The sequence below is a fragment of the Hemiscyllium ocellatum genome, chromosome 3, assembly GCF_020745735.1.
Source record: "Hemiscyllium ocellatum isolate sHemOce1 chromosome 3, sHemOce1.pat.X.cur, whole genome shotgun sequence".
Classification (NCBI taxonomy): domain Eukaryota; kingdom Metazoa; phylum Chordata; class Chondrichthyes; order Orectolobiformes; family Hemiscylliidae; genus Hemiscyllium; species Hemiscyllium ocellatum.
In genome coordinates, this window is record NC_083403.1 from 63,471,026 (window position 1) to 63,494,939 (window position 23,914).

The 23,914-nt window shown below is 37.2% G+C and overlaps 1 protein-coding gene across 1 annotated transcript; it reads left to right on the top strand.

The window, feature by feature from the left end:
• The first annotated feature begins 3,182 nt into the window (after positions 1-3,182).
• On the top strand, positions 3,183-19,118 carry gprc6a (G protein-coupled receptor, class C, group 6, member A). Its single transcript, XM_060821049.1, has 6 exons — positions 3,183-3,386; positions 6,411-6,714; positions 8,561-9,409; positions 12,057-12,260; positions 15,621-15,744; positions 16,599-19,118. The coding sequence occupies exons 1-6, from the start codon at positions 3,196-3,198 to the stop codon at positions 17,672-17,674; spliced, it is 2,748 nt and encodes a 915-aa protein (XP_060677032.1). The 5' UTR covers positions 3,183-3,195; the 3' UTR covers positions 17,675-19,118.
• Positions 19,119-23,914: the final 4,796 nt, after the last annotated feature.

Sequence of the window (23,914 nt, forward strand, 5' to 3'; positions counted from 1 at the left end):
CCCAAACAGTTGCCAATGAATCTTAAAATGATTCTGACTACTTATGATATACGTGCCTAGCACAGAAAACTCCATTATAAGCTTATCAACAAAAACGTATTTGTTCTCCCTCCTACATTGCTACCTGATATGCCTGTGTTCAGGAAGCAATTTGAGGAACAATGTAGAACCTTTAATTTGGTTCAACATAAGTAATGTCTTTCAAATCAAACTAAGCCTCCTTACAAGCAAAAGCTTTGTTCCTTTATTTCATGGTGTGAACACTTCTTGTAACTGGAGGACAATTTGATTACCTTGCTAGCCTATAAATGTCTTTACCAAAGCCAATCATTGATACCTGAATTAGCAAGTTTAAATTTATGAAAGACAGACAGGAGACTATAACTAATAACAAAAAGACCAAAGGCTTGCAATGTAAAAATAGAGCATAAATAATAATTAATGTAAATATTTTATGATTAGTCATTACATACAAAAAATTGGCACCTTTTGCTAACAATTGTTAATAGAATTTTAATAGAAATAAAGCTTGAAACGTTTGGTGGCTTTATTAAAATATAAAATTAACAAATGCAATTTTGTACTTCACCAGTACCATTCTGGAAATATTACCTGAGATTGTGTTGGAAAAGTGCAAGCGAGCAAGATGGTCATTCTTGTATGTGGGTGTCGATCATCTGCAGATAAAGCTCAGAATTTAATGGGAAAATAATAAACAACAAGCCTTGAGGAAGTCTTTCTGTAGTTATGAAATAATATTTAACTATTACTTTTCAATGCCATTCTAGTTTCAGGTGGATTTTGACCTCTGCAGCAGCTAGACAGTATCAGTAAAAAGGTTGTGGTGTGTTTGCCATCCAATTTCCACACCAGCACCATGTATTTGCTGAGTTTTCCATGAGTGCTCCACATCCGTGTGAATGTGGGAGTCAGGATATTGTATAACTCATGACATCGAACACCTGAACAATTTCATAGGACAATAGAATGAAGCACACACTACACACTCAGCCTACTGCTTGCGTTACATGGTGAAGTGGAAGATGGCCGTCAAAAGTAAACTAAATTTTGTGGAACTGAGATAAGCAGGGCTAGCTTCTTGAGTGACCTCACTCTATAATTGGCACCACTGATATGTCCCTGAATGGCCTTCCTGCTGGCTGAATCAGTCTCTGAGACTTTCAATAGTGTGGCATGCAGAGTGTGCAACATGATAATAAAGGACCAGCAATCAAAATAAATCTGACCTCCCACTGTACAAATAGGCAGTCAGCTGACCCACTCTCTGAACCAGAGTAAAATCATTCTGGAGTCACTTAATGCCTCCTCATTTTGCTCATTTTAATGATTGTGTTAAAGGTTTCTGTAATTTTGGAGGGAATTATTTTGAGGACTGTTTTAAAACCATAAAAATGACCCCAGCTTCCAGTTGTTTGCCACTTCAACATACCGCCATATTCCCAATATCTCTGTCTCAGGCCTGTTGCAGTGCTTCACTTAGAGGAACAACAGCTCATCTTCCACCAAGGCACAGCCTTGAGCAAGCATGACCCCAAACTTCCCATAGCCGGTCATTTTAACACAATATCCTGCTCGCATGCCCAGTTCTCTGAGCTTGGCATGCCATGATGCTCCAGCAAATCACAACACAAACTATAAGAACAACATCGCATCTTCAGACTAGGCACTTTACAACCTTCTGGACTTAATATTGAGTTCACCTTCAAATTCTGATCCCATTCTTTCCTTTTCTCTTGGCTTTACTTGTTGCACTCTCTGTCAATATGTTCTTTCTCCCTTTCCCCCACTCTAATGGGACTGTATGTTCTCTCCAGTTTGGCAGTTAGACACGCCATTGTTCTGCTGTTCTTACATTCTGAGTATTTAATCTGCACTATCAACATCCTTTCTCACCAAGCACTCTACCCCACCCCTTCACTATTATATAAATATTGCCCCCTCCACACTTCACTTCAGCTTCGATGAAGAGTCATCTAGACTCGAGATGTTAGCTTACTCCCTCTCCATGGATGCTATCTGACCCACTGTGATCTCCAGCAATTTTAGTTTTCAGAGGCACCTTATAGCCGGCTGGACTGAAAATTGAGTTTAACAGTTTCAGTGTGTGAACACATGTTTGTTACTCACAGCCCTACTCCCTGCTCCTGTTTAATATGGTGTGCTTGTAACACAGACAACCAATCCTAACTGTGCACACTGCCCAGTATCATCTATTCAGCTTTCCTTCTAGCCTGGCTTACCTTCAGCAATCCCTTTGGCCATTTCCCTCTCTTGGCACTGTCTCCATCTATCCATCTCACTTCTTAGCCATCACACTTTAGCTCCATCATCAGCATAAATATCACCCTTTCCCAGCTATTTTCAGTTCTGACAAAGGCTCACTAGACTCGAAAGGTTAACTCTGCTTTTCTCTCCACAGATATTGCCAGGCCTGCTGAGTTTCTGTGGTGCTTTCTAGTTTAGTTGGTTTCAATGACGTTCTTGCCACAATTTTCTGTTCAGCCCTGTATAAGAGCACTGCTGATGCGGAAAGTCATTAAGGAGCAGGATCAACAGGATAACTTTTAAACACATACAACCTCAACTGTTCAGAACACCCCGCCTTCCCTTCTATGCAAAATTAATTTCCCATACTTAGCTGACTGCTGGCAGAAGATCAATGTCCACCTAATGTTCCAAAAGTTGGAATCTGACACCTGCACACATCCAGCCCATTTTGTGACCCATACAGATTAGCCAAGAGCCCTGGGACTTAAGTCATATTGCAGTGGGAGGGCAAGAATCAAACTGAAAAACTAACAGTTTCTTCAAAACTCCTCTGATGTTTAAACACAAAGCTAACCATTTGGTGACAGTCTTCTTTTTTGACACGTTCGTAAAGTTGGCAAGGCAGTCAAGAGTAAAACTTGTCATGACATGATGTAAACAAATGAAACTGTAATCTAATACTTGCACAATGATGACACACCATACCATTTTGATTGGTGCCTATTGTATTTCTACAATCCAGGAGCCCACACTGAACACCAATGAAGAAGTAGAAACGTTTAAGTAAGGTGTGGCTGAATATTTCAGGCTTTCTTTCTCCTATAACCAGCAGATATCAGAAAGCAGATTGTGCAAAGAACAGTCACAATCTGATTTAAACCTATCATTATCATAAACAGTTTAGAAATGTTCCAAAGCATGATTCTGTACATGGTTCCCATTTTCTGCGTATTATCTATCACTACAGTACTTGCTTGTGATATTCTTGATGATTTCGACAACACCAGAGATCCAGGAGATATCATCATTGGAGGTCTCATTCCAGTACATGAAAAAGTTGTAATTGCTAAAAAACCAGAGAGTCAAAAATGTACAGGGTAAGTGACTGATTTAAAATGTAACAAAAGAAATGATGTGCTTTTAATAATAACTTAAATCAGTATAATTAGTATAAAAGATTATCATTCTAAATTAAAAGTACTTTTTAATAGTTTACGATATTATCTTAAATTCAATAGTGAGATATGAGGTTCTTGAAGCGTTGAGTTCAAGCGGAAACATTTGGCTCATTATAATACATGCTGTAACCAAAGTAGATATTTTGAACAATTGAAGTTAACATAGTACGTCTTTTCAAAACTTTTAGATGTTTATAATAAAATTATAAATTTTCATAAAAATAAAAGTGCTGATGGATCAAATTACTTACATAATTTTGCTTTAGGATAGAAATGAAGATATTGTGTTAAAAATCAGGTCAAACCCTTTAAATACCACTTGAGCATAGGTTTAGATTGGTTTACATCCCTTGGCAACACAAAGTTATATAGGGCAACAAATTTCATGATATTTGTTGCTGTGACCCATCTGATCTTGTAAGACATTTACGAGATTAGAACCCTTAATGAACAAGGAAGTTGTTTAGTTAAGTTATATAATGGAAAACCAGACTTTTTTTTCCATAGGACAGGAGGATGCTAGCACTTGTTTATAATTAATCACATCGTATTGTGGTTTGATGCAACTAAGTGGTTGGCACAAGGCTATTTAAGAGGGCTGTTAAGAGTCAACCCAATTGCTGTGGAACTTTTGGCCTGACCATCCTTTGAAAGCTCTCTGACTTTACTATGTGTACGACTAATGCAATGTTTAAAATTGTCATCCCTACCCAAGATCTTCATAGCCTTATTCCTCCCAACCTCTGTAACTTTCTACACCCCATAAACCGTACAGGATATCCACCATTTCTCCAGATCTGACCTCTTCGATATCCCTGTACTGCATCACTGCAAAACTATTCCTTCAGCTACCTTGGCAATATGCTCTGGAATTTTCTCACTAAATACTTTGACTTTATAATCTGTTTCATCCTTTAAAACACAGAAATTTTTTAAAAATCCCTCAACTAAATCATTTTGATCAATTATCTTCATCACATGGTATGGCTTTCTGTCAAATCTTGCCCAATAATTTTTTTAATTCTTTCAGTGTGTCTCTGGCAAGATGAGAATTTGCTATTTATTACTAAGGTTTGAGTATGTACTCTAGGTTGACAGCTCTATACAATAGTGAAAGAGTGCTGCATTTCAGTGACGTCATCTTTTGGGTAAGACATTTGTGGGCCTCTCTGCACTCTCTACTGGATGTAAAACATCAAATTAGCTCACTTGTTGAAGAAGAGAGGAATATTTTTTGCATTTGTGGCTCATATTTATCCCTTTAAAAAACCCCCCCAAAAATCAGAGAATCTGGTCATTTCTTTAATTTCTGCAGTGTAAGCTTAATGTGCTGTCATAATTGGATGAGGAGGGATGAATTGGCTTCCCTATTTTTAATCCATGCAGTTGGACCTCACAAAGGTTTTTAATTTTTTAGTCACAGCTGTATCATACGTCAATTAAAATGAAATATCATACAAAATTAAACAATCAATTATTAGGTTTCTATGAATGAAATAGATACTTTTAAAAACTGCTAGTCCCAAGAAAAATAATGAAATATGACATGAAATGTTTTCACACAAAGGGTAGTGCATATATAGAATGAGGTATCAATGGAGGTGGTAGAAGCACATAAAATTGCAACATCTAAAAGACATTTGGACAGGAATGGATAAGAAACATTTAGAGGGATATGGACCAAACACAGGGAAATGGAACTAGTTCAATTTAGAAAATCTGGCCAGCATGGACTCATTGAGCCAAAGGGCCTGTTTCGATACCCTATGATTCTATAAAATATCCAAACAAATGCAGGTATAAAAGTTTAAAAATGGGAGAGCATTTAGTAAGAAAAAAATCAAGACTATGCTGTTTAAAATGTCCTTAGAGTCCCTGAGGTGCCAGATTTAACCAGAGACCATAGTTGCTCAATTGATGATTTGAATCCTTTGTAAAATTTGTAGCTGTCTGTGAGTTCTAGATGAATGAACATTTCATTGATTTGTTTTACACTGGGCACTGCTGAGACGTTGAGAGAAAAACAGGAAAACTAAGAGAGTAAACTTTCCCAATTTTGCTGTTGCAAATCTATCTTTCCTCGGTCTCTCTCTGTTCAAAAGCTGTTGTCTGAAATACAGTTCTTCTGTATATTCCTGTCTCTGGCTTCTTTTTTTTCCCCCAAGCTAGATAATCTGCAGGTGATATTTTATCCCAATATGTAAAATTTCCAGAACAGTATAAATCAAACAAGTGATACAGATCTGAGTGACAACCAACTTAGTGATATATCAATTTCATTTCAATCTGGGGAATGATAATTTCATGAACCGGGGTCAACATGGTCAGATTTTCACCTCAATGAGTACGTTTTTAAAAAATACTTCAGTCAATAAAAGGTCCCAGGTATTGAAAATCAGGTGACGAGTCAAAAATTGATGGTATGGTTTTGCAACTATCATAGCAGTGTATAAATTTATTGCTATATTTCCTAAATAATATCAGTACAAAGCATAAAAAAGTACTTAATTGACTGCAAAATAATTTGGGATGTTCTCATGCAATGAATGTGCTACATCGGTGAAAATAGGAGCAACTTACTGCAGATGCTGGAATCTGTACTGAAAACAAAAAAGTACTGGAAATCACAGCTTATCAAAGCTCTGATGAAGAGTGATCTGGACTCGAAATGTTAGCTTGCACTCTCTCCATGAATGCTGACTGACCCATTGCGATCTCCAGCATTTTTTTGTTTCCACTGCATTGGTGAAAGCTTTCTTTCTAGTAGCAACAATGGTAAACAATAACAACAACAGAAATCATAATAATATTTTATATCTCATTATATCTTATTAAAATAATCATAATGATAGCAATATAATGTTAAATTATTGGAATAATATCATACATTTATTTAATAACTTTTTATTTGTGTTTCTATTTCCTTTACACTCTGATGTGCAGGTACGATGTCCGAGGCTTGATGAAAGCCCTTGCCTTGATCCACTCCATAGAAATGGTGAATAATTCAACTCTATTGCCTGGAATCAAACTTGGTTATGAAATTTATGACACTTGCACAGATCCTACAAAAGCACTAAAAGCAACCTTGAGGTTCCTTTCTAACTCCAACTCCACAGATAATTGTGTCAAAGTACAGTGTAACTATACAGATTATCGACCAACAGTCCAGGCAGTTGTAGGAGCTGCTACATCAGAGGTTAGCATTGCAATTGCAAGGTTGTTGAACATCCAACTGATACCTCAGGTAAGGACATTTTCTCAATTGTATCTACATGTTATTTTGCTGTTAAGGTATTTTAGAAATGATTGTATTAATCTTATACTCTTATTCAGAAAAAAATATTACAAATCTAGCTGTGTATCGATATGGGAATGCACTATTGAGTTCAGGTGGCAGATGAAAGAAAACTACAAAAAGGAAAAAAAAATACTAGGCCAATTATCCTGTCATTTTATGATTGATAATAATCCTATAAAATCTTCATATCCCTCAATACTTTTGTCTCTCCTGAAATATTTGTGTTACATTCAGCAGTGATATTTTCTCCCTATAATTTTCCCTTCTTAAATATGTTAAATATTGTTACTACCAGAAAAAGAAGTTCTGTAGCACGTCACTCCCTGGCCCTCACTCTGATGGCCAAACCTTTGTAGTCAGTGGAAAAGCCACTCTGTCTCAAACAAAGCTGCATTGAAATATTGCACAATCTCTATGCTGAAGAATTTAACTCTCTTGACGTAGCATCGATTGCAGCAATCTTTGATGGGTTTCAAAAAGCCAAATTGCTGTCATCATCACACCATCACATTCAAGATTTCTCACAGATAGCCACCAGGAAATGAAAAGCATAACGAATTAGATAATTTTTAATACATTTCATTGTCAATGAAATAAAACTTCGAACATTCTCATGGCGTTGAGGTTGAAACTGAAATATTATAGAATTTTTTAAAAAGTCATTAAAAATCTACTTTTGAAAAACCTAGCAATTAATCATAATGCAGACTTTTGACATTATTTCACTCATATTGTATTATATTTTCAAGATCCGATTGGTTGCTTAGCAGTAGTTATTACTGAATTCCTGGCAGAAAAGCTAGTTCCTTCTCATCGAACATAGCTCAACATTTTGTGTAGTTTCTTACATTGACATGAGAACAGAAGTGGCTGCATTTTACCAGTTCAGCTGATTTCACTGCTAACCAGCTCTGGGATGGGGTTGGGGATGAAGGAGATGGAACAATGAATGACAGATTATAATTTCAGGGTTTCCAAGTTAACTTGTGCTCATGGTAAACTCTGAAGTTGTGGGCAGATCCAACCACTTCAGGGTGGCAAATAATATCCTATCAAATGTCCCACAAGTACTGGCCATGATGTACATAGTTGCTTTCAGTTTTATGAAATTGTGTAGAAAGGCACACTTTTTGGTGGCTGAAATCTCAGTAAAATTCATCATGAGCTATATTGCCATGAGATGCACTCTTATTTCATTTCCTACTCAAAAATAACATCTTTGTGTGTTATTATTGACCTCAAGATAAACTGACTTGATCACATTGCCATAAGGGATTGCGAATTACAGGATTGTAATAGCACATGATTGATATGATACTGAGAGTTTGGCCTTGTGAAAATTGATACTGTACTTTTCACACTGGCATGTCCAATATTCATGACTGTTTTTTTAAAAAGGTTCGTACTACTGTGGGCATCATTCTCTTCTTTTGTACAGCACATCATCTTCTAATAAGCAGTAATAAGATCAGGCAGTATTGTTTAGTTAGAAAACAAAGCTCTATAAGAAATTGACAGACAAAAGATACCTTTTTTCTATAAGAACATTTAACACAGCCCATCTCGACACTTTAAATTCTAGTTGGTAATGTTCAACATCATTTTTAAGTCACTGAGAAAACTAAAACAACAAGGTTTGATTGTTGGAAAAAATAGCAAACACTAACTTTCTTTATGTGACCTTATACTATTAGAGTTTTAATAAATGGTGGACTAATGGTCCTAAATTATGTAGCATGTAAGAAATGTAGACTTCAAAACTGATACTTCTGAACATTTCTATCTTTCACAGATTAGCTACTCATCTTCAGCTAAAATCCTCAGTGATAAGGCTCGATTCCCTGCTTTTTTTCGAACAATTCCAAGTGATGAGTATCAAACCAAAGGCATGGTCAAACTGGTTCAAATGTTCCAGTGGAACTGGATTGGAACTATCGCAAGTGATGAAGAATACAGCCGTTCTGGAATAAATAATTTCATCACACAAGCAGAGCAAGCAGGCATATGCATTGCTTTTCAAGAAGTTATTCCATTTTACTCATCAGTTCAAGTAACTAATTTCAGAATAAAAGAAATAGCAAACATTATCATCAACCAAACAAGAGTGAACGTCATTGTTAGTTTTGGGAAAAGCTCTCATGTCGCCCAATTATTTAAGGAATTAAGCAATCAGAACATAAGTAAAGTATGGATTGCCAGTGACAGTTGGTCAACTAACAGTAACATTACTCGTTTAGAGAACATTCAAAATCTCGGGAATATTGTTGGATTTACATTTAAGAGTGGAGATGTTTCCATGTTTCAAAATTATGTGAAAAATTTACCAAGTAATCCTAAAAGTTCGAACACATTTTTAACAGAGTACTATAACCTTCGAAAACTTTGTGCGCATGTACAAACCTATAACTTAGATTCATGTCTTTCAAACCATACACATCATGTAATGGCTAATAGCCTGCTTACTGTCAACAATTCCATGGAGATACAATACCAGGAGGATGATTTTCTGGTGAATTATATTGACCCAGGTGTTACTTCCAACATACAGTGGTCGGTGACTGCTCTTGCACATGCTCTTAAAATGCTACTAAAATGTAATGAAGGAATTTGCCAGAAGTCATTCAACTTTGCACCTTGGGAGGTAAACCTTATCTTAAGACACAAAAATGAATTACACTATGTGACACTCAGTCTAACTGCATGCTATGTATACAATATCCAGTTTCAATATTAACAATTTTTCTGCAATTCGGCCTTGACAGTGCATAGTGTTATGCAGGACAGTTCTATTTGGGGCAAGCAGGTAATTAGCACTGTTTACACTAAGAAATTGTTTTGAACCACAATACAATCTCTCTTATTAATGCATGTTGACAGGCTGAACGCATATAGTTGTGTACTGCAGTGTAACAATGAGATCAAGAATGAATGGTTCTGCTGAAATAATTACAAAGAACAAAGGACAATGCGGCCCATCCAGCTTGCCCCGATTCCTAATCCTTATTTAGACCTGCTATATATTGCCCATATCCCTCTTTTCACTTTCCTCAGCTTTACTTTCATTCTCTTGATGGTCTGTGGAAGCATTCCAGTTTATTTACACCTAATCCAAAAATGTGAGTTAAATTCTCCAAGGGCCAACAAAACTAAATATGAATTTATAACTTCAATATTTTTTTCCAACATATCACTTGCTATTTGTGCTACTGGTAAAAGGAATGTCATCCTTGTCCTATAAAGAAATTGGATTTTGCACAGATTGTGGACCCTGACAACATTCCAGTAATAGTACTGAAGGCAGAAGCTCCAGAACTAGCCACATACCTAACCAAATTGTTCAGTACAGCTTTGATTCGGGAACAGACTGAGCAATATCTGCAAAATTACTAAGCTGTCACGGCCACAAAAAAACAGGATAAATCCATTTCAGTTAATTACCAACCCGTCACTCTATTCTTGGTCATTAGCAAAGTGATGGGAGACCCCATTGACAGTGCTTTCAAGTAGCATTTGCTGAATAATATCCTACTCATTGATGCTGAGGTGGTTTCTGCCCTGGCCACTGACCTGACCTCATTACAGCCTTGGTCCAGATACGGACAAAAGAGCTGAACTTCAGAGACAAGGTGAGAGTGACTGTCTTTGGAATTAAGGCCTCATTTGACACAGTATCAAGGAGACCCAGTAATATGGGAGTCAATGAAAGTCAAGAGCACAACTCTTCTTTAGTAGAAGTTATACTTAATACAAAGGAGGATGATTGTGGCCATAGAGATCAATCATCCACACCCAAGGACATTTCTCTAGGAATTCTTCAGAGTTGTGTACTTGGCCCAATTATCTTCAATTGTGTCATTGATGACCTTTTCTCCATCATAAGGTCAGAAGTGACAATATTCACCGTAAAATTCACATCTACTTATTTTGGGCTGTAGACTAAAATTGGGAGATGTCTTAACCCAAAGAAACCCTGTAAAATGTTTGCAGTTTTAAAAACAAGTCACTTAAACACATTGTGAGTTGTATCTACAATGTTACCTTATTCAAGCAATGAAGGATCACTCCAGACACAATGTACTATGTCTATGTTCAGGATAACTATGCTCAGAAACAATCTTTTGAAAGGCTTTTCAATTGACATTAGTTGTTGTGAGCTCAAGAGAGCCCAGAATAGCAACAACCATTGGATTGGTTCCTGGGCAGACTTGGGTGTGAAAAATATAATGGTAACATCCAGCTTTCTCTCTCACATCTTTGTGGAGAAGTAAAAGAAAGTCCCCAGTAACTAATCACTCCCCCCTGTCTTTTTCTGTAACTTGTTCTCCCTGCAAATCCCTTGCTGAAAGGAAAAGGGCTAAAAGCACGTTTAGAGGAACTGAATCCTCACCAGTGAATGAAAGACCCAGAATTCCTGTATCCACATTTGCAAAGAATCAAGAGTCAAAAGAAATCTGTGAGAAAGAAACATTCATTAACATCTGTGATCCAGATTGGTGCCAGAACTGCATGTCTCTAATTCTTTTTGCTTTCCCACTCACAATATTTGTCTAGTCTTGTTGTTTTGTTGTTTGTTTAGAGGTGCATCTGCATTTTTAAAAGGGGTACCATTTAAGTTCTGAAGCTATAAACTAATAATTTGATGTGTCTATTCTTTGCTTTTGATTAATTAAACATCTTGACTATAAAAATAGTCATTTTCTTGTTGATAGAAAAAATAATTGGTGCGTGTGCACTTTTAATCTATGTTAGACAGTTAGGTAAAATTGGGCAATTTGGTGGTTTAATCAAACTGTCACTTTGGGACGGGTCTGGGAATAGTGGGCCTTGATTTTCAGTTCCAGTGAGTTGTGACAAGGTTTGTCAGGGTTCTGGAAGAATGACAAGGTAAGATTGAGTATGGAGTTACATTAAGTGTTAATGGATAAAAGGCAACACCAGATTTTGTATTAAAAATAAAGATGGCATTAGATGCTGCTGAACACAAAAAAATCATTTAGTCAATTTAAGATTTCTCCTCATGACGTTAATCTCAATTGTCCTTTTCTATATTCCATAGTTTATCTAGATATGCCTCTGAAAATAAGTCAGTGAACACAAATAAAAGCTTTTTATGGACTAAATGCCTTCAAGCAATTATTTTGAAGATTCAAAATGAAGTTTCACCATCTTCATAATGGTGATAGTCTGAAATTCAATACTGATTCATATAATTAAGTTCAACCTTGGTTAAGCTTAGTGTGATGATATTAAGTAAAAACATTCTAGTTATTCCTTACCTTTTCCTGCAGTTGCTGGAATACCTGAAGAAAGTAAACATGACTGATGGCGGAACAAAGATTCATTTTGATCCTTCAGGCGATTTAATGTCTGGATATGATATCGTGATGTGGAACTTCACGGAAGGCAAAGTGGAGATCAATCGGAAAGTTGCTGAATATGATATAGAGGAGAATAAAATTACAGTGAGAGATTCAAAGCTCAATTCTTTAAAGGTAATTTTGTTCAATATCAATCATTCTTATCTCTTACCTTTTAGAGTTTCACATAGCACCAAAATATTATTGTCAGTAATATTATCAAATATCTTCTTAAGAAAAGTAACTGCCTTTCCATCAGGAAACTAGGATGGCCTGCCTGCCAGGTTGAAGGGGAACCTCTGTTTGTCCCATATGGGGGCAATTGGAGGCATAGGTGGCAAAACAAGGATCATGGGCCTCCTGACCACTCCCTCCCCTTTCCCTGATCATCCCACTATCTCCCGTGATGCCCACACCTTTCTCAGCATTGCTGCACAACTTCTGTCTTCAGTGTTCTTCACTTACATCCAAAAATGTAGGATCAAACATGTTGGTTTTAATCACATCACCAGATCTGGCTGCACTACATCAGTGTGTCATCAGACCACTACTCCCCAAAACTGTCCATTGCTCCAGGACCACACTGGAGAGAAAGGACAACCTTCACCTTATTTTCTCACAAGTCTCCAAGATCCTCTCTTTTCTACACCTTCACCTCCAATAGCACATGCAAGGAGCTTGTAAACCACAAAGAACCTTTCAGAATCCAATATAATGAGTTGAATGAGGGGTATAACTAAAAGGATAGATAAATGGGAGCTGGTGAAGGTGGGATATTTGGATTTTCAGATGGTATTTGACATGTTATAGGATTGGCGTATTATACATGGGAGATTATGTGTGGAGCCAGAGGAAATGGGTGAGATCCTTAACGAGTATATCGGTATTCACCAAAGAAAGGGATGTGAGGCTAGTTGAGGTTAGGGAAATGTGTGTGAATATTCTTGGGCAGATCAACATAATGAAGGAGAAAGTGTTAGGTGTTTTGAAATGTATTAAGGTAGGCAAGTCCCTAAATGGGATTCATCCCAGGATACTGTGCGAAGAAAATATCTGGGGCCTTCACAGATATCTTTGCATCCTCTTTAGCCTCAGGTGAGTTCTAGAGGACTGGAGAATGGCCAATGTTATTCCTTTGTTTATGAAGGGACAATTCAGGTAATTACAGGCTGGCGAGCCTGACGTCAGTGATGGTGAAGTTGTTGGAGAAGATACTGAGAGACACACTTTATTCACATTTTGAAGTGAATGGACTGGTTAGCGACCAACAGTGTGGATTTGTGTGGGGAAGGAATCAACAACTTGATTGAGTTTTCTGAGGAGATGACAAGAAAGATTGATGAGGGAAAGGCAGTGGATGTTGTCAACATGGACTTTAGTAAGGTATTTGATTAGGTATATCATCACAAACTGATACAAAAGGACGAGTGAAATAGGAGTTAGATTGAGCTGGCTAGATGGATACAAACTGGATTGGTCATAGAAGACAGGCAATAGAAATGGGAGGATTTTTTTTGAATGGAGACTAGTGTTTGCAGTACATATAAATGATCTGGAATGAAAATGTAGGTGGTCTGATTAGCAAGGTTGTGGGTGACACCAAAATTGGCGGAGTTGCAGATAGTGTCAGAGGATACAGGGGATATAGATAGATTGCAGATTTCAGCAGATGGAGTTTATTCTGGACAAATGCAGGGTAATGTATTTTGGAAGATCAAATTTGGGTGCAAATTATACAATAAATGATAGAACCCTTAGGAGCACTGATATACGGAGGGATCTGGATGTACCGGTCCATAGAACCCTGAAAGTGGCAACCCAGGTAGAGAAGTGGAAGAAGGCATACAACATGCTTGCCTTGATTGACCAGTGCATCGAGTACAAATGTCGACAAATTTTACAGCTACGTGAAACTTTAGTTAGGCCATATTTGGAATATTGCATTCAGTTCTGGTCACCCACACGACCCCCAGAAGGACTTCATGGAGTCATACAGCCCAGAAACAGACACTTCAGTCCATACAGTCCATGCAGAACATAATCCCAAACTAAACTAGTCCCATCTCCCTGCTCCTGGCCCATATCCCTCCAAACCTATCTCAGGCATGTATCTATCCAAATGTCTTTTAAATGCTGTAATTGTACCCGCATCCACCACTTTCTCAGGAAGTTCATTCCATACGCAAACCACCCTCTGTGTAAAAAACCTGCCTCTCATATCTTTTTTAAATCTCTTCCGTTGCACATTAAAAATGTAACCCCTACTCTTGAAATTCCCTGTCCTAGGGTAGTGGCAACTACCATTAACTCTATCTATTCCTCTCATTATTTTATAAACTTCTATCAGATCACCTCACAACCTCCTATGCTCCCAGCCTATCCAGCCTTCCTTTATAAGTCAAACCTTCCAAATCTGGCAACATCCTGGTAAATTTCTTCAGAACCCTCTCCACCTTGATAATATCCTTCCTATAACAGAGTGGCCATAACTGGACACAATATTCTAGAAGTAGTAGAAAGTGAGGACTACAGATGCTGGAGATCAGAGTTAAAAGTGTGGTGCTGGAATGATGAAGGGCTTATGCCAAAACATCGATTCTCCTGCTCCTTGGATGCTGCCTGACCTGCTATGCTTTTCCACCACCACACTCTCAACAGTATTCTAGAAGAGGCCTCACCAATGTCCTGTACAATCTCAACCTGACTTCCTGACACCTATATTCAAAGTTTTGGGCAACGAAGCCAAACATGTCAAACCCCTTTTTAACCATGCTGTCTATATGTGACACAAACCTCAAAGAATTATGTATCTGCACCCCTAGGTCCTTCTGTTCTACAACACTGCCCAGGGCCCTACCATTAAATGTATAAAACACACCTTTTGTTCTTGTACCAAAATGCAATACCTCACGTTTACCCAGATTGAACTCCATCTGCCATTTTTTAGCCCATTGACCCATTGGATGATTCATAGAGGTTGCAGAGAAGATTTATCAGACTGTCACCTGTTCTGGAGAGTTTTAGTTATGAGCAGAGGTTGGATAAACTGGGCTTGTTTTTCACTGGAAATACAGAGGTTTGGGGTGAGCTGATAGAGGTCTACAAAATTACGAGAGGCCTAGATAGGATAGATTGTCAGAGGCTTTTTCCCCAGTGTGGAAAGGACAACTACAAGAGGGCACCAGTTTAAGGTGAGAGAGGGAACGTTTAGGAGGACAAGGAGACAAAATGTTACTTTTGAACTAGGAAAATATTATTTTTTCATTGATGTAATTTAAATTTCCTATTTGATTGATATTGTTAATTTATTTTGCTTAACAATTCAGAAAAGCTAAGTTGACCTCAGAATTACTCCAAAATGAACTTTTTTCAAACACAAATTGTTTTCAAAAGTAGAATTTGCAAGCATATTAGCTGAGAGCATATTTGGAGGTCACATTTTATGATTATCATACATTTCAACATTGATAAATATTGTTTGCATTTTCTTAAAAGGCTGTGGTGTCTAAGTGCTCAAAGCAGTGCCAGCCAGGACAAATAAAGTTGTCATCTGAAAGCCAACATACATGTTGTTATGATTGCATAAACTGCACTTTCAATACTTACTCCAAAACAAAAGGTAGGTAGTAAATAAGTCTATTTTAAATTATTGTATGTGTCATCTATTTGTACAGTCATACATTAAATTACATGTGAAATATCCAGGAGGGCTAGTATCACTGCATCATTAGGATTCCAATGACAGTAATAGTTGTGTAATTTGTTCCCAGAAAAAGATCTCCACCTCCTCAGACACTTCACAGTTAGGTACTGTGGCTTACAACCCCCGAAACTTTAAGAGGAAATCTTAAATTATATTAAATCTATCCTAATAGAACATTTGTTGTAGAATTTGAGTTGTATGGTAACATACAGCTCACAATCATGCACACTTTTGACCAATTTTCTTCCCTCATTCTTGACTCACTTACAGGGAACTGATAAATTGCTACATGTCCTCAATATTTTGCTCAAGTGCATATTATTTATCTGAAACTCAGGAGTGACTGCAGGCAGAATACTCAACCAAGAATATCCCAGTTACTTTCTCTAGTTTTTATTTGCAATTCACACAAATATATTTTTTTTCTGTTGTAAAATTCCATGAACAATGTTTAGAAGCAAACATCTATATTCCTTTCCTACTGCAGGAGAACTAAGGACAACTGTAGCATTCCTATCCTCACTACAGCTCAGCTTAGCTAAATGATTTTCAGGGAAGGAAGTTGGAATCATTTTAGACAATAAGGATCAACTGATCATCATAAATATCAATTCATCCTGAGGAAGCATGAGCAAAACTCTGGAATAAGAATCAAGTTAGAGGGTCCCTGGTTAAATGACAAAAGGCCTTTTACCACTAAGACCAGAGGATAGCTTAAATTAATAACTTGATGTATTAACTTGTAAGATCTTTTATCCTCTTCATTTCAGATGCACTGCAATGTGACTTTTGTTTACCTGATGAGTGGGCACCAAGTGGAAGTGCACATTGCTACAAAAAACGCATCATATTTCTTGACTGGAGCAATGGATTTTCTATTGTACTGTTAACTCTTGCAGCTTTTGGAATTGTTTTAATCATTATAATAATTTCCATCTTTTTCAAGAATGTCAGTACACCAGCTGTTAAGTCCAATGGTGGTACCATAAGCTTCATTATGCTCATCTCTTTGCTGTTCAGTTTTTTAAGTGTTGGCTTTTTCATTGGAAAACCAAATGACATTACTTGCAATATCAGACAATGCTTATTTGGCATCAGCTTTACTCTTTCTGTTTCATGTGCTTTGGCAAAATCACTTAAAATTCTACTAGCATTTGACTTTAATCCAGCTAATCAACATAATTTGAGGAACTTTTACCATTCTGGGCTCATTACAAGTTTCTGTACTGGACTTCAGGTTATCATTTGTACAATGTGGTTGGTGTTCAATGGACCGAAAATGCACAAAGATGATACCAGAATGCAAAAGGAAATTTTGATAGAATGTAATGAGGGTTCTTATGTGGCATTTGCTGTTATGTTAGGATACATAGCATTTCTTGCGCTGATATGTTTTAGTTTTGCCTTTAAAGGAAGAAAGTTGCCAGAAAACTACAATGAAGCTAAATTTATTACATTTAGCATGTTGATTTACTTTATTTCATGGATTACCTTTGTACCTGTCTATGTAACCACTCATGGCTTGTATCTCCCAGCAGTGGAAGTAGTTGCAATTTTATCTTCCACCTACGGTATATTATGCTGTCAGTTTTTTCCAAAGTGTTACATTATTCTGTTTAAGAAAGAATGTAACACTACCAACTCATTTTTGAAAAATTTGTATGACTATTCACTAAAAAGCACAAATCTTATAACAAACAGTCAACATTCACTGAACTGCTCAGGACATAACAAGTCCTGCAAGTCCATCAAAAGTAACAACAGTCAAAAGATACTTAGCATCACTTCTGCTGCACAAAACAATGGATTCACTTGTGTGTCAAGGAAGAGAAGTTCTAGTTGGTAAATGTCGATTTGCAAAAATTGACTAAAAATGTTTTGCACACAGATTAAATCACTTCACATTGAAGCTATTTTACATTTGAGTCTACATTATGGTCGGTTCAATCCTGCCCGGTAGCATTATTCACTTTGTAATTTTTGGGCCTTGGTTGCCTAACACAGTGGTTCAGCACAACAAACAAACTGCACTTTTATGATAGATTGGAGATTGATTTCCCCACATTACAAATGTAACACATCAGTTCCACGTAGTGGGCATTATTAATTTACAGAAGCAAAGTCACTTCTTACCTCATACCTGTCCTCCTGATGAGGAAATAATTCATATAATTAATGATCATGGCCGGAGAAGGAATGTTTATAATATTTCTAATCTTTCCTACCTTTTTAAAGATTAGAGTTTAAATGATCCAAGTTATTTGAATGTAAAATTTCTAAATATTGAGATTATTAGATATCAGAGGATGCATATAATGTCATATTTTACTACATATATTTTCTAATATATTAATTTTATATCTTATCCAATGTGAAACAATGACTAAGATTCTTTCTATAGGATGCTATGGAAACATAAGTATCATTTGAAAATGAATATCTCTTATTCTTAATTTTCCCTTCTTTATACCATCATTTGCACACCACCACCAAGCAATTTGCAGTAATATAAGGAAGAGCAAAAGCATCCTTTCATGAATGGCAAGGATGTTAGTTATCACCCCAAACAGAAGAACATATAAAAAGGTGTTGACTCACATCTTAATTCCACCTCGTTTTATAACTTGGGTGGTGCTTGCTGGCCTGTTTTCAGATCTTTCACAAAGTTTCACTTCTGGGTGAGATGCTGGTCAGCAAAAATGCTGACTTTTCTGTCTGAAAGTAAATGATGATGCATTTATTTGGTATGGAAAACCTGCAGGTGATCCTGAAGTACATTATACTTCATCATACAGGATGATCAACAACTTACAGTTTGTTGACTATACTTCAGAGAAAGAAATTTGCCAAAATAAACTTTGAAATGGTTTCACCTGCAGCAATGGTAGATGGGGTTGAGTAAGCCAGCAAGTTAATACAGGAAAGGGATGAGTAACATGCTACAACCATTTATGTATCAATCAAAACTACTTTTAAATTAATATGCTATGGTTTCTGAAATTTGTATAATTATTGAGTATATTGTTTATTAATATCTCATATTTAGTGCAATTGTACTGTATGGCTATTAATATTGGCCAATAAAATCGGCAAAACTAATGAAAATGTAGAAACCGGAAAGTCCTAATATTCTAAGTAATATTGATAGCACTAGAGTCTAGCCACTAGCAACTTGGAATCACATTCATGTTAAGTAGTTCAATTATTACTTTTACAGTTGTGTATATTACGCTCTATTTTTATTAATATATTTTAATTTTAATTTTTAAATATAACAAAGTATGTATAAATACCTGATCAAAAATATGTACAGAATTAACACATTGATATTTTTGAATGCATTGAAAATTACTGTTTAAGTAAACCTAAATTTGAATTACTTTCTTTGTTAGTGGTATTCTTAATTGGCCAGGAGTTTCCTGATTTGTGTTTACATGAACATTTAGACCAGTTTCTCACATCACATTTGCAGTAGGAACTTATACATAAAAAAAAGTGGCTTAATGAAAACACAAAACAAATGCTAACTTTCTTCTTTAGGTCATGCTTTGTCTCACTAATGCAATAAAAAGCCATCAGAACATCATTAAGAGCTTTTAAACACAATAGCCTGAAGTTTTCACCATTGGAGCCATCACTTATCCAGTCATAAGGTGCACTCAAACTTGCCCTGAATGCGTGAGGGATTTTATTTCTGTCGAGTTACTGCTCACGTCATTTGCATATTTGGCAATATTTCAGTTTTTTGAAGAAGAAGAGTGTCTTAAAATATTTCTAAAGAATAATAAATTATGCAATTTGGTTTATTTAAGGTGTGTCTATCAGAAATTATAAATATTATTGATCAGTGTGTGTGCGTTAACTGCAATTAACATAACTTTAAATAATGCAAAATGACTTTAAAAAGTTGTGTCCAGGACCATTTGTTAGTTATATTGGCATATGTCAATTAAGAAAAAATACATTCAAAAGTTATAATTTTCCTATTCATATCCTTGTCTTAAAACAGTTTAGTTCTAAGAGTTCCCTTGATGATCAATAAACAGAAGTTATTAGTGTAATCTAGCAATGGTCAGTTTGATTTACAAGTGTACCAGTTGTGTAGGTGGAGCCAGATTTGAGCCCAAGTCCAGTTAAACACAATTGTATTTAAAATGTTTCAACCATTTTGTATTATTTTAGGTGAATTGTGGTTAAAAATATCAACATAGTTAGCAGAAACTCCAGCTTGTCCAACTGCGTTTTTATTGAATAGTTTCTGACTCCATAAACAAATAATTGATGATATAACAAAATGCAATGCAATTCTAAATAAGATTGCTGAAAGAGAATCAACAGCAAATAAAGCACCTGAAAAATTATTTAGGGTCTTGCATCAAGTAACAGTTTGAGCAAAGCTTATAACCATTCAGAATTCAATGAGGGGTACAGGAGTGCAACAGGCTTACTAAAAATGTGGTTTTAATCTAGTTAAGCTACAAAATGGGACTACTTGCATGTCAAACTGCATACACAGTAAATAATAGACAGAGCTAAGCAATTCTACAACTGTCAGATCTGATCTAAGCTCTTCAGTCCTGTCACATATAATTGAAAATAGTGGTGCACAATTAAACAATTTGATGGAGGAGGATGCTCCATAAAAATCTCTTTCCTCTATCACAGGGAAGCCCCGCATATTGATGCAAAAGATAAGGCTAAAGCATTTGTAGCAATCTTTGGCCAGACATGGCAAGTAATCCAACCCAGCCTCTGCCAGAGGTCCCCAGCAGCACAGATGCCAGTATCAGCCAATTCAATTCACTCCATGTGATATTAAGAAATGGCTCAAGGCACTGAATACAGCAAAGGCTCTGGACCCTAAAAGTATTCCGGCAATAGCACTGAAGACTTGTGCTCCAGAACTTGCAAAGCTATTCCTGTATAGCTACAAAATTGGCACCTACCCTAACATGTGGAAATTTGCCTAGGTATGTCTTGTACATAAAAAGTAAGACAAATCCAACCCAGTCAGTTATCATTCCGTCAGCCTACTCTCAATCATTAGTAGTTGGTGGAAGGTGATCATCAACAGTGTGATCAAGCACTTCTGAATTCGCAAAACATCCTCAAAGATGCTCAGTTTGGGTTCTGCCAGAGCAACTCAGTTTTTGATATCTTTACAGCCTTCTTTTAAACCTGGGCAAAAGAGTTGAATCACAGAGATGAGGTGAGAGTGATAGTCCTTAACATCAAGGCCACACTTGACCGAATGTAGCAACAAGAAGCCCTAGCAAGGTAAGTGAAGTCGAGTCACAGCAGGGTATAGAAAAGTCATTCCAGAGCATGGAAGCTTGACACAACTACAAATGTTGAAGACATTAAAATCAGACAAATTAGGCCAGTATTAGAGGATTGTAAATATCTTGGTAAATTGCAGGATTGGTGGAAACTACAGAGTCACTGGAGTCAGGGAAAGTCCCAGATGATTGGAAGATCATGTTGTAACCCCCTTGTTCAAGAAAAGATCAAGACAAAAGATGGAAAATGATAGGCCAATTAGCCTAACCTCGGTTGTTGGTAAAATTCTAGAATCCATCATTAAGGATGAGGTTTCTAAATTCTTGGAAGAGCAGAGTCTGATTAGAACAAGTCAACATGGATTTAGTAAGGGGAGGTCATGCCTGGCAAACCTGTTGGAGTTCTTTGAAGAGGTGACAAGTAGGTTAGACCAGGGAAACCCAGTGGATGTGGTCTATCTAGACTTCCAAAAGGCCTTTGATAAGGTGCCACACGGGAGGGTGCTGAGCAAAGTGAGGGCCCATGGTATTCGAGGTGAGCTACTGGTATGGATTGAGGATTGGCTGTCTGACAGAAGGCAGAGAGTTGGGATAAAAGGTTCTTTTTTGGAATGGCAGCCGGTGACGTGCGGTGTCCCGCAGGGTTCAGTATTGGGGCCGCAACTGTTCACATTATATATTAATGATCTGGATGAAGGGACTGGGGGCATTCTAGCGAAGTTTGCCGAAGATACAAAGTTAGGTGGATAGGCAGGTAGTACTGAGGAAGTGGGGAGGCTACAGAAGGATCTAGACAGTTTGGGAGAGTGGTCCAGGAAATGGCTGATGGAATTCAACGTGAGCAAATGCGAGGTCTTGCACTTTGGAAAAAAGAATAAAAGCGTAGACTACCTTCTAAATGGTGAGAAAATTTGTAAAGCCAAAGTACAAAGGGATCTGGGAGTGCTAGTCAAGGATTCTCTAAAGGTAAACATGCAGGTTGAGTCCGTGATTAAGAAAGCAAATGCAATGTTGTCATTTATCTCAAGATGGTTGGAATATAAAAGCAGCAATGTGCTACTGAGACTTTATAAAGCTCTGGATAGGCCCCATTTGCAGTACTGTGTCCAGTTTTGGTCCCCACACCTCAGGAAGGACATACTGGCACCGGAACGTGTCCAGTGGAGATTCACACGGATGACCCCTGGAATGGTTGGTCTAACTTACGAGGAATGGCTGAGGATCCTGGGATTGTTTTCATTGGAGTTTAGAAGATTAAGGGGAGACTTAATAGAAACTTACAAGATAATACATGGCTTGGAAAGGGTAGACGCTAGGAAATTTTTTCCGTTAGGCGAGGAGACTAGGACCCGTGGACACAGCCTTAGAATTAAAGGGAGTCAATTCAGAACAGAAATGTGGAGTCATTTCTTCAGCTAGAGGGTGGTGGGCCTGTGGAATTCATTGCCGCAGAGTGCAGTGGAGGCCGGGACGCTAAATGTCTTCAAGGCAAAGATTGATGGATTCTTGATGTCACGAGGAATTAAGGGCTACGGGAAGAATGCTGGTAAGTGTAGTTGAAATGCCCATCAGCCATGATTGAATGACGGAGTGGACTCGATGGGCCAAATGGCCTTACTTCCACTCCTATGTCTTATGGTCTTATAGATAGGAAGGGATCAAACTGCTGACAGCAAAGAAAAAGATTCTAAAATGAACATTTCTTGACTGGGAGCCAATGTCAGTCAGCGAGTGAGAAAAACTTCAAAATGTCAATGTTTGATATCTAAAATATTGCTGAAACTTTAATCCAGTGAAATCATAAATCTGTAAATTACTTTGGACACCTGAACACCAAGTACAATCAGATCATGTTCCTCTGTATCAATATTGAGCAAGAACATTAAATCTTTCATGCTATCTAAGTTAACATCAGGAATGTAATAACATATGAAGGATCATATTACACAATGTAACATTTTATCCAAAATTCTGGGGAATTACAATTACTCAGCCTTAGGCACAGACATAAGGTCCTTAGTAACATAACTTAGTTTTGAAGTAAACAGAGATTACCTACTGCATCATTAAACAATGCAGACTACAGATGATTGCACTTAGCATACAATACAACTAAATTGTTCTGCATCATTTTTGTATTCATGTTTTTCTCATGTGACATTGTTTCTGGGCAATTACTGTAGGGAAGCAACAAGCGGGAAAAACATACTTGACCCCATTCCTTTTTTTCCTCCGTTGAGTTGTTAAATTGTCCACTGGATGTGGGATAACTGCAAAGTTTAAATATGATCCGTTGACCGTGGAATCATTTAGCACTGGTATTACTAGTGGACTGCTTTGCCCTGTCTACCACTTGCTGCTTATGCTATTTGACACATGAGTAAACCTGCTTTTTAGCTTTACCAGGCTAACACCTCATTATTAAGTATGCCTGGTGTTATTTACTCATGACATACCCTGCTCCATTCCTTCTTGAGCCAGACTTTGTTCCTAGCTTGATGATAACAGCAGAGCGGGGATATGCCAGACTATGAGGTTGCAGATTGCTTTTAAATACAGTATTGCTGCTGATGACAGCACACAGTGCCCAATGATTGCCCAATCTTGAGATGCTGGAGCTATCAAAGTTAGGAGGAAATGGGTGCAGCATGTAGCTTCCAAATAGGTGCATTGGTGCAATCAAACTGAACTGTGAAATGATGTGAACATTCCCAGCATCTTTGTGCTTCTTACTGGTTCCAAGGTTGGTTGATATTCCTCTACAACTTCCTTTTGTTTTTTTTTCCTCTTCTGAAGAGGAACTGCAT